The following is a 15,044-nucleotide window of genomic DNA, read 5'->3' on the forward strand; positions in this document are numbered from 1 at the left end:
AAATACAAAGGATTGTAAGAAATTACTATGAAAAACTGTATGCCAGGAAATGTGAAAACCTAGATGAAATAGACAAGTTTATAGAAAAATGTAATTTCCCAAAACTCAAGAAAAAAGAAGCAGAAAAGCTGAACAGACCAATAACAGCAAAATAAATTGAAGCAGTAATCAAAAAATTCCCGACACACAAAAGTCCAGGTCCAGATGGTTTCACCTGTGAATTCTACAAAGCATTTTAGGAAGAGCTAATCCCTATCCTTCACACACTATTCCAAAAAAACCCAAAATGGTGGAAGACTCCCAAACTCTTTTTTTTGAAGCCAGCATCATCCTAATCCCAAAACCAGATAAAGACACAACAAAGGAAGAAAACTTCAGGCCAATATCACTGATGAACATAAATACTAAAATCCTCAACAAAATATTGGCAAACTGCATCCAACACTACATTAACAAGATCATGCACCCTAACCAAGTAGAATTCATCCCAGGGATGCAAGGATGAATCAGTATTCGGAAATCAGTAAATGTAATACATCACATAACCAAAAGCAAAGACAAAAACCACATGATCATATCAATAGATGCAGAAAAATCATTTGATTAGGTACAGCACCGATTTTTGATAAAAACACTCAGCAAAGTGGGAATAGAGGGAGCATTCCTTAACATAATAAAGGTTATATATGAGAGACCTACAGCCAACATCATACTCAATGGGCAAAATCTAAAATCTTTTCCACTAAGATCAGGAACAAGACAAAGTTGTCCACTTTCACCACTTATATTCAATACAGTATTGGAAGTTTTAGCCACAGTGATCAGTCAAGAAAAGGAAATAAAAGGCATCCAAATTGGAAAGGAGAAAACAAAACTGTCAGTGTTTGCAGATGACATGATAGTATAGATAGAAAATCCTATAGACCCTGCTATAAAACTGCTTGACCTAATAGACGAATTTGGCAAAACAGCGGGATACAAAGTCAATATCCAGAAATCAAAGGCATTTCTGTACACCATCAATGAAACAGCAGAAACAGAAATCAGGAAAAAAAAATCCCATTTGACAGAGCAAAAAGAAAAATAAAATACCTAGGAATAAATCTAACCAAGAAAGTAAAAGACCTGTATAAACAAAACTACACAACAATGAAGAAATAAATTAAGGAAGACACAAACAAATGGAAACATATACCATGTTCATGGATTAGAAGAATTAACATCATCAAAATGTCCATACTATCCAAAGCAATTTACACATTCAATGCAATACCTATTAAAGTACCAATGGCATATTTCACAGACATAGAACAAACACTTCAAAAATTTAGATGGAACAATAAACGACCCTGAATAGCTGCTGCAATTTTGAGAGATAAAAGTAAAGTAGGAGGGATCACAATACCTGATACCAAACTGTATTACAAGGCCACTGTAATCAAAACAGCCTGGTACTCGCAGAAAAACACGCACATGGACCAATGGAACAGAACAGAGAGCCCAGAAATAAGCCCAAGTCTCTACAGTCAATTAATATTTGACAAAGGGGGCAGCAACATAAAATGGAGTAAAAACAGTCTGTTCAACAAATGGTGTTGGGAAAACTGGACAGCTACATGCAAAAAAATGAAACTCGAGCACCAACTTACACCATACACAAAAATAAATTCAAGGTGGATAAAAGACTTAACTATAAGCCATGTCACCAATAAAGTCCTAGAGGAAAACATAGGCAGGAAAGTCTCAGATATTTCACACAGCAACATTTTTACTGATACGTCCGCCAGAGCAAGGGACATAAAGGAAAGAATAAACAAATGGATCCCCATCAAAATAAAAAGCTTCTGCACAGCTAAATAAAACAGCATTAAAATAAAAAGAGAACCAACTGTATGGGAACACATCTTTGCCAATGATACCTCAGACAAGGGTTTAATCTCCAAAATACATAAAGAACTTACATGACTCTACTATAAGAGGACAAGCAACCCAATTAAAAAATGGGCAAAGGCATTGAACAGACACTTCTGCAAGGAGGATATATATAGGATCCAGAGACGCATGAAAAGATGCTCAATATTGCTGGCTATCATAGAGATGCACATTAAAACCACAATGAGATACCACTTCACACCAGTCAAAATGGCCATTATAAACAAAGCAACAAACAACAAGTGTTGGAGAGGTTGTGGTGAAAAGGGGACCCTAGTACACTGTTTGTGGGATTGCAGACTGGTACAACCGGTATGGAAAACAGTTTTGAACTTTCTCAGAAATCTAAAAATGGATCTGCCTTTTGACCCAGCAATTTCACTGCTAGGATTATATCCTGAGAACCCTAAAACACCAATCCAAAAGATCCTATGCACCCCAATGTTCATAGCAGCTCAATTTATAATAGCCAAGTGTTGAAAGCAACCTAGATGCCCATCAGTAAATGAATGGATCAAAAAAACTATGGTACATTTACACAATGGAATTCTATGCAGCAGAAAGAAAGAAGGAGCTCCTACCCTTTGCGACAGCATGGATGCAACTGGAAAGTGTTATGCTAAGTGTAATAAGTCAGTCAGTGAAAGACAAATAGCATATGATCTCACCTTTAAGAGGAACCTAAACAACAAAACAAAGAAACAAGCAAAATGTAACCAAAGACACTGAAATGAAGAGCAGACTGACAGAGTTCAGAGGGGAGAGGAGAGTGAATATCAGGGGAATTTCAGGGGAAAAGGGGAAGGGTTTACAGGAATGAGTATAAGGACACATGGATAAAAACTAGGGGCAGGTGGAAATGGGAGGGAGGAGAGGAGGGTTGGGAGGTTGGGATGAGAGTAAAAGATAGAAAATTGTACTGCAACAACAATTTAAATAAAATTTAAAAAATAAAAATAATTAAGTATATTATTTCTGAGAAAATATTGTTTTAAGTTAGGTAGTTATGGAAATTGTCTTACTACAGCTAACTGAAAATAAAACACTGTTTATGAGTGTCATTTATGAGAGGCTGAGTTATATTAAACGTTTACTTGGAAAAGAATTCCTAATACTTAATGGACATAGAGATGAAATCCTTTGGGTTGTTTTTTCCAAGTTTGAAATCAGTTTTTCTTTGTAGATTGACTGCAGAGGCAACAGGTGTGGAGCTGGAGATGTGGCACATGGAATAGAGCAAGAATACATTGGGGCTGGACAAGAGATCATCAGGAGCAGAGGGCCAAGCCAAACTTTGTACAGCCAAGCAGGATGTGCCAAAAGACATAATTAAAACCAACCAGAGAGTCTTTTTAAGCCACCACAAATACTCAAAGTCCATCATTGCTTCTTCTTGTATCAATACATGAAATAATTTCTGATTATGAAAAGTTTACATCTCCTTGAAGTAGATCAAGATTTAGATATAGCAGCTTTTTAAAGCTTAACATTAGCACTGATTATTTTTTAATATATTTTATTGATTATGCTATTACAGTTGTCCCATTTCCCCCCTTCTCTCCCCTCCACCCTGTACCCCCTCTCCCACCCACGTTCCCCCCCCCCTTTAGTTCATGTCCATGTGTCATACTTATGAGTTCTTTAGCTTCTACATTTCCCATACTATTCTTGCCCTCCCCCTATCTATTTTTCAACCTACATTCTTTTCTACTTATTCTCTATACCTTTTCCCCCCTCTCCTCCTCCCACCCCCCCCCCTGCTGCTAGCCCTCCATGTGCCCTCCATTTCTGTGGTCCTGTTCCTGTTCTAGTTGTTTACTTAGTTTCTTTTGGTTTTGCTTTAGGTGTGGTTGTTAATAATTGTGAGTTTGCTGTCCTTTTACTATACATGTCTTTTCTTTATCTTCTTTTCTTAGATAAGTCCCTTTAGCATTTCATAAAATAAGGGCTTGGTGATGATGAACTCCTTTAATTTGACCTTATCCGAGAAGCACTTTATCTGCCCTTCCATTCTAAATGAGAGCTTTGCTGGATAGAGCAATCTGGGATGTAGGTCCTTGTCTTTCATGACTTGGAATATTTCTTTCCAGCCCCTTCTTGCCTGTAAGGTCTCTTTGGAGAAATCAGCTGACAGTCTAATGGGAACTCCTTTGTAGGTTACTGTGTCCTTATCTCTTGCTGCTCCCAGGATTCTCTCCTTTGTTTTTACCTTGGCTAATGTAATTATGATGTGCCTTGGTGTGTTTCTTCTTGGGTCCAGCTTCTTTGGGGCTCTCTGAGCTTCTTGGATTTCTTGGAAGACTGTTCCCTTTGCCAGATTGGGGAAGTTCTCCTTTATTATTTGTTCAAATAACTTTTCCACTTGTTGCTCCTCCTCTTCTGGTACCCCTATAATTCGGATGTTGGAACGTTTAAAGGTGTCCTGGATGCTCTTAAGCTTTTCCTCGATTTTTTTGAATTCTTATTTCATCATGCTTTCCTGCTTGGTTGATTCTATCTTCCTTCTGGTCCACTGTATTGTTTTGAGACTCAGATTCCTTCCTTTCACTATTGGCTCTCCTCCGCGTATCTTCCTGCATCTCTTTTATGGTAACCTGCATCCTTTCATCTAAATTGTGCCCAAAGTCAACCAATTCCATGAGCTTTCTGATCACCAGTGTTTTGAACTGTGCATCTGATAGATTGGCTATTTCTTGGTCGCTCAAAAGGATGAGTCCTGGAGGACTGATCTGTTCTGTTGGAAACATTTCTTATGCCTTTCCCTGTCTATCCTTTTTTTTTTTTTGGTCTGGTCGCTCTTGTTAAGGTGGGGGGGCAGAGCCTTAGGTGTTCTCGAGGCTGGGCACCCCAGTCGCTAGATTGTGACGTTGTATATGGGGGCGGGAGTGGGGATGGGAGGGAAGAGTGGCGGTAGTTCTGTTCTCTTGGGCTGAGCCCTTCTTTGGGATCCTGGGCTGCGAGCTCTGCCCTGGTCCACAATCGCTGCCTCACTGGGTCCCCCAGCCAAAGCTTGTGCACTCAGGGATCACCACTGCGTTCTTGCGCCCCAGATGGCTGTCGCGCCGATTTTGCGCCAAATTTTCCCCCGACCTCCGCGCTCCGCCGACCCGCACCAGCCCCACGCCCACCCAGCTCATCATCCCCTACCAGCCTGGATGTACAGGTCTACTTCAACTTCTTGGCTGTCCGACTTCCATTCAGACAAGTCATCTATCAGTTCTGAGTGATATTCTATCTGTAAATTATTGTTGTTCTATTCTTGGTTGTGCGAGGAGGTATGGTGCGTCCACCTATTCCTCCATCTTGCCGGAAGTCTGATTATTTTTTTAAAGATTTTATTTATTTATTTTTAAGAGAAGGAACAGAGGGGGAAGAGAGAGAGAGAGAGAGAGAGAGAGAGAGAGAGAGAGAGAGAGAGAGAGAGAGAGATCAATGTGTGGTTGCTGGGGGCTTGTGGCCTGCAACCAAGGCATGTGCCCTGACTGGGAATCGAACCTGCGACACTTTGGTTCGCAGCCCGTGCTCAATCCACTGAGCTACACCAGCCAGGGCTGATTATTTTAAAGAGAATCATAAATAAGAAAATGTCAAATTGACACTGAAGAATACTTGAAGAAACACTGCAAGAATAAACAAGAAAATAAAAGTTGTTATCTCCAATTGGCAATGGGGAAGAGAGTAGATTATGACAAGAGTGGAATCGGGAACAGTTTATATAATTTTGATTTTATATCATTTTAATTTTTGAACTGATTCAGAAGTCATAAATATATAAAAATATACATATACTATATTCACTCTCTGAATGTATATTTTATTGGCTTGTGGTAACCATTCCAGGACTGTACTAGTCTTCAGGAAGTATATTTGAAAGCTTCTGAGTAATGAAATTATTTGCAGCTCTCTCTGTTTTGCTGCATTGAATGTGAGGTGTTTGTAAGTTATTGGTTTATGTTGCCAGTGGGTCAGTGAACCAGGAGGAGTAATAACAAAGTCTCATTTTTAATGAATGTGTCAAAACTAGAGTTATTTTGTAATGATTTTTATAAAAATGGAAATTAGACACTAAACCTAAGAAAATGTTGCCAAAGTAGAAAAGAAACTCAGGGATGCTTGGATGTTTATCGTGCAGTGGAGTTTTCTTGTAGTGGAGCACTCAGTATGACAGAAAGAGGGGATGCTTGACATAAGGTTGAAGGAGATAAATATGGGTGGTTGCAGAGGTATAGCTAACACATTCTCAGCTGTCTAGGAGAGGAGGGAAGTAACACTTGGGGAGACAGACACTTCTCTCTAACAGCGAGGAATATTGGAGCATGTCTCTTAGCCAACAGTTATATTGTGCAAGAAAAAAGAATTTAATTTCGCTGGAAAGACTGCTTTTTTAATACATTTTGACAGGTTTCTAGAAAGTTGCTGATATATTGACTACCACTGCAGGCTGGGAACATTTGAGCTGCCAGAGTCATGCTCATTCTATGTAAAAGGAGAACTTTCATTAAAATTGAACTCTAAAAAATGCAATTTTTATGCACTCTTATAATTGTTGGTAATCAATATCCACTTGAGTGTCTACTTGTGCTTGCTCTTCTGAGATCTATACCATGCTCCAAAAATCCCTTCTAAGCTGAGATATTCTGCAGGCAGTTCAGATTTTAGAAATATCCTTAGATCGAGATCACCATGTTTGTTGTGTGAGCAGAGCTTAAATATGTGGATGTGCTTTCTCTTCTACCTACCAGAATCTTCTTTCTGGCTCAGAGGAGGAAGTCTGGATTCTGGCAGCCTCAGCAGTTATTCTTTCTGCACCACTTACTAATTTTGTGACTTTGAGCATGTTAACCTGTCTGTGTCTCATGCACCTCAGTTACCTCATCTGCAAAGGGAGGATGAGAGTACTTTATCACAGGTTTTGTGAGGATTAAATAAGAGAAAATAAGATGTGAGAGTACTTTATCACAGGTTTTGTGAGGATTAAATAAGAGAAATCTGTTGGTTCTCTGCTCTATGCCAGGAACAATGTTAGAGCAGAGAACCAACAGAGTAAATGCCAGTGTTATTAATGTTATTCTTCTGCATGACATGTCTCTTTTCACAATAACTACTTTTTGCTTTCAAGATATTTGTTCCAACATATACCAGTAATGCAGATTTCTGCATAATAGAATACATCTGTTCTCTAAAAGGGCCTGGTTTCTTTATTTATCTTCATGTTAAGTCCATCATACTTTGGTATGCACAAATGGGTCCAATAGAAAGGTTTATATGTGAATGATTCTATCATGTGTGAAGACCAAAGTTGTTTTATAGTGCATGTCTGAGACTCACCCCTGGAAATTCCAATGCAATTGATCTGCCATGTTGGCATGTGGCCCAGGGAATGGGGATTTACAATTTCTTTCTTGGGTGATTCCCATGTGCAGCCAAAATTGAGAACCAGATTACAGAATGCTGGCAATATTTAGAAATATTTAAGAAGTTATTATTTTAAATTTCATACAATATTAATTTGTGAATTAAGTCCATTTATTGACCAAATCGGTGCCTCTATCTCAAAAATAACTTTTGAACCTGTAGAGAAAAGTCTTCAGCGGACATCTAATGAAATATCCTTTACCCTCATCTGTTATTAGAATGACTTTAGACCTCAGTAATAATACATTTTTGTCATATTTTTTTGGAGTAAAGAGAAATTGTGAAAGCTATATGTGAATATCTTCGGCATAGGCAGGTCTTGTCATAGTATCTCCACTTTTTGAAAGAACACTGGGTTGGAATGCAGCTCCCATAGGCTGGAACATTTTTCAAAGCCTCAGTTTTCCATCCTTAAATGGAAATAATAATCCCTGTCTTGCTAATTTACTAGGTGGTGTTAAGGAGTGCACAAATTGGTGTACAATAAAGCTTTGTGTGATGAAGGTATAGCATGATCTGGTTGCCAGTAAGTGCAGCCTGTGAGCAACAATTAGTTTACAAAAGCCTTCCTATCAACTATCATATTTAACGTTTACACCAACTGCATGGAGAGGGAAGGGAAAGATTATTCCCATTTTACAAATAAGGAAACTGAGGCTTAGAAAGGTAAAGTGATTTATAAATGACCAAGCAACTTATAAGTGAAAGAGTTAGAGCCCCAGCTCATATCTCAATTTAGATACCATAATTTCTGGACACACTGCAAAATTCTTTAGAAACAACAAAACTTGTTTATTCAGTTACCATGAAGTAGGTTTTCACCATTCCTTGATGCATGAAATTATCTTTGCAGATTGAGTATTTAGTATTTGTTAAAGATGTTCCAACATCATTTGGGCAGTTTAGGTAGTCTGAAGAGAGTGGTTGTATATAGATGTCTCAGTGAATCCTACTGCTGTCTAAATATGACTTAGAGGTTCTGATTTTAGAAACTTCTTTGAAGGCCTTGTTCACATTTCTAGATCCAAAGTTCTCATGTGTCTTCCTTATATGTATAAAATAATTATGACCTGTTTTTAGCTTTTTAAAGATAGTTTTCAATTTAGGACTTCACACTTAAGTGCTCATAGATATTAGCAGATAAACATAAATGCATCACTGGGGTGTGATTTTGAAGGTATTGAGTAGCAGAGCTTCTCTTTTTTTTAACTATTAGAAGGTTTTACAAGATTAGGTCAATGTTAGTAAATAAAAACATCTAGGCATTTTATAAAAAGCAGAAATTCATTCAGTAGACCCACATGAAGAGAGTTATAGCTTATATTTGTAATTCAGATGAACTAAATAGGCATTTTTATGTTTTTACAAAGATAGCCAAAATGAAGGTATTTTAGTGCCAGTTGGATATAGAAACCAGTGAGATTGAATTATGTGCCTTCATGTATATCACTACTACAGTAAATCTATATTAGTTAACAGTATTTTTGAACAAACTTGTCATTTTAAAATGTCAGTGTTTTTTAATCTTTCTTCAATTAGTTTCTAAAATGACCTAATTAAGTAAACAATGATTATTAAACTTCATGATATATACAAACCAGATAAATTTAAACTGATTTGTAGGCTCTCTCACTCAGCTTTTCCCCACAAAAGTAGTTGATTTTTACTATCCCTTTAGGGTCTGTACATTTTGATGAAAAGAAACTAATGGGTTTTCTATATTGGAATTCAAATTAAATTCCCAAAGTTTCTCCCTACTGGTGATCTCTAATAAAATATAATCCTAAGGAAAGTTAACCAACAGAGTGTAAATGAAACAAATATTTATTTTTGAGTGTGATGGAAACCTGGGAAGCAGAAAGGACAAAGAATGGGGTAGTAGGAAGAGAAACAGTTTGGGAATTGGAAGACCTAGGATCCTGCCTCCTAGTTCTGTCATACCTGCTGTGAGGCCCATTACCTTTCTCATTTTAGTTTTCTCATTTATAAAATTATGTTTCAGAACTAGATGGTTGCTAAACTCTCTTCCTGTTCCAACAGTCTCTGTTTTAAGAGACTATCCTGCATTGTCAGTCTGAGGGTGCTACCACTGTGAGGTAATGAAGATGGCATAATTGAACCTTTTCAATCTCAGTGAATCTACATGTGTCCTCGCTAAATGCACCTGTGACTTATAATGATGAAAATGGGGGTTGCCTGTGTCCAAGATCAGGTTTAAGGTAAAGAAGAGGAAAGTATCTGAGAAAAGGAGAAGATAGGAAGAAATCACTTGAATTTGATGATGGAAGAGGCATGGGTCCCTTTCTTCTTTTGTCATTACCTTGATGAAGGCTTTGGACAGCTCCCCTCATTTCAGGAGGGCCTTAGTTTCCTTCTGTGTTAACAAGAGCATTTTCTCTGTTATTGGAGGTCAAGGACAGACAGGTGGGTAAAATCAGATCTAATATAAAAGCCCCATTCTAGAGAGAAACTTCTCACCATCATGCATTACATTGAAATAGCAGAGTTCGAACATACCTTGTTTTATTGTGCTTCATTTTATTGTGCATTACAGATATTGCATTTGTTTTTTTCCAAATGAAAGGAGACTTTCCACCAGAAAAAAAAGATTACAATTCACTTTATAAAGATACTTTATAGACACTTCTCCAAAGAGGACATATGGACGATCAATAAACATGAGAAGATGCTCAACATCACTAATAATCAGAGAGATGCAAATTAAAACTACAATGAGATACCATCTCACACCCATCAGAATGGTTATCATAAATAAATCAACAAACAACAAGTGCTGGTGAGGATGCAGAGAAAAGGGAACCCTTTCCCACTGTTAGCGGGAATGCAGACTGGTGCAACCACTGTGGAAAGCACTAAGGAGATACCTCAAAAAAAAAATAAAATGGATCTGTCTTTTTACCCAGTGTTCTCACTTCTGGGAATATACTGGAGAAACATAAAACACTAATTCAAAAGATCATAAGCATCCCTATGTCCACTGCAGCATTTTTTACAATCACGAAGATATGGAAGCAGCCCAAATGTCCCTCAGTAGATGAGTGCATAAAACAACTATGAGACATTTACACAATGGAATACTACTCAGCCATAAAAAGAAGAAAATTTACCCTTTGCAACAGTATGGATGGATCTGGAGAACATTATGCTAAGTGAAATAAGCTACTCAGAGAAAGACAAATACCATATGTGGAATCTAATGAACAAGGAAAATGGGGACAGATTCATAGATGGAGAGCAGGATAACAGCTACTGGGTAGTTATGGGGTGGAGGGGTTGATCAAAAAGGAAAAAGGACTCATGGACATGGACAACAGTGTGGTGACTGCAGCGGGGAGTGGGATATAAGGGGATTAAATAGTAATGGGAAAATATAATAATTTTTAATAGATACTTTATTGCTGTGCTTTAGAATCAATCCCATAGTATCTCTGATGTATGTCTGTAGTTAAATTGAATTTTTGCTTCTTTCTGTCCTTTTCTTGTCAGCTAGGGCATATGTCAGTGAAGCAGGGATTCCATAAATATAAGCTGGAGAGAGAAAAGCCAAAGATCTTTGGTTAATTAGGAATAAATTGAGTTTTGACTGTTCAGTGATTTTTATATCACCACAATGTGACAAAGTTCATTATATCTGGGAGAAACATATTGAAAGAACATCTTAACTTGCTAAGAGTGGAGAGTCCTTGAGTTGAGCTTTTTGGCTCAACTTCCCAATATGAAAATGAGTTTTCACACTGATAGGACCAATTCACCCTGTTCTCATCAATGTGAATAAACTAGAATTATTTAGACAAGTAGCATGATGATTAATTCATATTTCTGGCTTGAGCATTTCTTCATGGGTTGTTGGAGTCTTTTGTTCCTTTGGAAAACAAGCTTGGGAGTGTGAAGGTACATCAGATCATTAGGTGATAGACATGTGCTTTCCTTTGGCCTCTGAAGGACTCACAGATTCAAACACAATCTGCCTGAATCATAAGAACTTTGATTTCGTAGATAAAAATGTCATCATAATTATAAACAGCCATAGATATAATGGGAGGGTAAATACCTAGCTGTGATTTTAATTAGCTGGTGCTTCAAATTAGTAATTTTGGTTTCAGTCATAAATCAGTAATGTTCTATACACTATGAAAGCCACATGTAGTTTATTCTTTGTTATACCTTGCTCTGTGACACTTTCAATACAATGCCATGCTGAGTGAAAAAGAAAAAAGTTGGACAGATTTTTTGCCTTCCAAGAGCAGTAGAACTTTCTAGAGGTTAAATCATTCTCCTCAGAGATATGAGAATTCACTATTCTTTGTTTTATGTGTTTTAAAATGTAATAGGCAGTTTTCTTGCAACAGATAACACCCAGATGCACACTCAGTCTGCTCTTCAGATTTTCATCTGGATTTTGGTAGCTAATGAACTAATGCAAAATGCAGCCAAGTGCCTCCAACAAATCAACCTCAGGTCAAAAGCATGCAAAGCGCCTTGACTGTTGGCCACTTGATGAGTTGTCTTATAAGTTGAAACATGTTTCTGTTTCTTCTCCTTTTTTCCCTTCAAGTGTTTAATTATATCTATGTCTCAAAGGAGGTAATTTGCAAATTCAAGAGACCAAAGTACTTCAGTGCTCTTCATGGGAGAATCAAATGTGATCTATAGGTATGGGTCTCTTATTCTGGGCTGTTAGGTACACAAAATGAACAGATAAGTAGGAAACTGACATCTTGCTCACGTTTCTCAGAAGCAGGAGACTTTGGCTCTTATTTTTACATTCTTTTTTGTAACAAAGCCTCCTCCCACCATGACTAAATATTGCTTTAACTTGTTCCCTCCACCTCAACCTCTGGCATCCAATCTTCCTTAGATTTTCACAAATTAATGATGGTCTTGGTTACCCATGCTCAATATATGGTGCTGAGGTCAAATCTCATGCTCCTCACTTCTTGGACTGAAGATGTTACTATCCCTGGGTGATTCCACATCAACCTCTAATAAATACATTGTGATACATGGCAACTGTTCGAGGTTCTGAACCCAACTTGTGAATGGAAATGAGAGATAATACTAGCAAATGTAATACCTGTGGATATCATTTGAGACTGAAAATAGGTAGACTGGCTTTCAGTATCTGGGCTTGGCATCTTTCTTGACCAGGTAGGACCCAGATGTGGGGCCTCAGCTTTGGGTAGAGTTCTAGAGGTTCTTTTTTGTTTTTACAGACAATGATAACATTTGTTGAGCATATACATGAGTAACCCAGTGAGCTCTCATGTATCTGACACTGTTCATATTATGAAAGCATACTGTATGTTTAAATATCCTATAAGTGTTGCCACTATTTTTCAAATCAAGAAATGAAGTGTTGTTTATCCAGAGGATAAGACTGTCAAAGTCACTTTGAACTTGTCAGTTCAAGGATTCCTGTGGAGAAAGGTGTTTGATTAAGCATAGTGACAGCTTACTCTCCATGTGTATCAATATCTAGATAAGTTCCCATTGATATTTCACACTCCTGGGCTCCTATTTTGTAAATTAAATGCATGGTACTCATAAGCAAACTAGGCTGCCACTGATGGGCATTAAGACTTCAGCTGCATTCTAAACCTGTCAACTGCACATTTATATCAGTGTAACTCTTGTACTTTCTTTAGCTATTAAGTTCATTTATATGCCAATTGTCTAATTAAGTCTTAACATGAAAATATTAACATGAAGAAGAAAAGCAACATTTATCTAGCACCTACTAAGCATTTTACATAAGTCATATAATTCAAATTTGTGCAACATATATGTACTCACTGAGCTGGTGAGACTCAGTTGCTTGGAACATCATCCCACAAGACAAAAGGTTACCAGTTCAATTCCCAGTCAGGGCACTTGCCCATCTTGTGGGTTTGGTCAGAGTATGTGCAGGGGCCAGCTGGTTGATGATTCTCTCTTACACTGATATTTCTCTCCTTCTCTTTCTTCCTCCCTTCCTCCCTCTCTAAAAATAAATAAATAAAGTCTTTAAAAATAAATAAAGAAGCATTTTTGTTCTATAATATCCAAAGCCCCAGAATATATCTTAGTCATTGTCTAAAAGCTTTTCTACTGATCCTCCAATGGGCAAACCTGAAATGTGATTAGTCAGCCTCACAGAGATACTCGTATTTATAAAACATTTATGTGTTAAATTTATTTAAGGTTTTTACAACTTTTTTTCATTAACAGAAGTTTGTTGTTCAAGTCAGACTCCATGCTTTGTGAAATGTTTACCAAAAAGGCTTTCAGTCACCCTAGCTAAAAATTATGCTCTCAATTCAGTATCAATTTGATAGCCTTGACTTGTACTTTTTCTCCTTATTGATAAGGGAATGGGAGCAGAGAAATCAAGAAGTCCAGCAAGAAGATGATCTCTTTTCTTCAGGCTTTGATCTTTTGGGGGAGCCCTACAAGGTAGTTGAATATCTATGTAATTTATCTTTCTGGAAAATAGTTACTTATTACATCTTTGAATGCACTAATCAACATTTAATCTATATTTAAATCACTCAAATCATTTTCAGGATAATATATTTTACAAATGAATTATATACATGTACTGTATTTGGGGGCAATTGCAAGGTTATGAGGAAGTCTTCAAAGGCAGATGCCATCTTCTTTGGTGAGCATAATAAAATTTGAAAGGGACTTTTGAGACTTTCTGTCTCCAAAGAGTTCTTTATTGCCTAACACTTTCTACAGCAAGGAATGCTCTCATGATACTTTCTCCCACTTTGAATATCAGCAAGGCAGCCCCTGAAAACTTTTTGGAATGTCAATATACATGTCTATTTGTCTTCCCTGTGAGTGCCATCCATTGCAAGGCTACTGAATTCCTTTTCCATTTTAGGTTTTTAGCATCTGTTCATTTTTTTTATTAATAATCATGGTTTTGGAGACTGCTTCAATCAGACTGGGTAGTGTAGCTAGGCTGATTTTCTAGTGGTATTCTAACTAGTGTGTAGCTCCAATAACTATCATAATTTTATGTTTAAGTATTGATTTGACGATAACTGGCTCTGAAATTTCCATTTGGAGTGGAGTTTGGTGAGAGAATCTTTTCAAACTGCTGGAAGCTGGTTGGTTTTTATTGAAATTTCACAGCAGTGTAATTTTCTATAATAAAACAACAATTATGTAAGAGGTGAAACAAAAATAGAGAATTTTTATGTGTTCTGATTTTAGAAGAGCACCATTGATAGAACAGTGACTTCTTGAAAATGAAACTTCTTAATAAGGATTGCATGGGTACAAATACTACTATTAGGTAGAGAGTATGCTGTTTGGATTTATGACTAGTGAAACTAGACTCTTACTGCCTTGATTAGAATAAATAAGCAACTCTTGATCAAAACCCTCAAGTGTCTTCCAAGTTTACTTACCTCTGACAAAGAGACTTAAGTCACTTAAAGTACTAGTTTTAATTTGTAGGTAATGATATTATTTGAAAATGATTTTTCTATCAATTGATTTAATTTTTATACTAATTTTGAATGTGCATATTTAGACATATGATTAGTTTAACAAGCATTTATTGAAGGCCCATTATTTGCAAGTCATGTCTTAGACTAGTTACAAAGGGAAATATGGCATAGTTCCTGACTTCAAGGAATTTCTTGTATAGTGGCAGAAATCATAATGAATGAGTGAGTGCCTGA

At 37.1% G+C, this 15,044-nt stretch overlaps 1 protein-coding gene across 1 annotated transcript in view; it reads left to right on the top strand.

Moving 5' to 3' along the window:
• AFF2 (AF4/FMR2 family member 2) overlaps nucleotides 1-15,044 on the top strand; it is a 572,513-nt gene that overhangs the window by 11,029 nt on the left and 546,440 nt on the right. Inside the window, exon 2 of the mRNA XM_045820496.1 lies at nucleotides 13,716-13,800. Within this exon, the coding sequence (XP_045676452.1) occupies nucleotides 13,716-13,800 (85 nt within the window). The remainder of the gene's footprint in view (nucleotides 1-13,715; nucleotides 13,801-15,044) is intronic.

This window comes from Phyllostomus hastatus, unplaced genomic scaffold, assembly GCF_019186645.2.
Source record: "Phyllostomus hastatus isolate PE091 unplaced genomic scaffold, TTU_PhHast_1.1 phas_scaffold_397, whole genome shotgun sequence".
NCBI classification, from domain to species: Eukaryota; Metazoa; Chordata; class Mammalia; order Chiroptera; family Phyllostomidae; genus Phyllostomus; species Phyllostomus hastatus.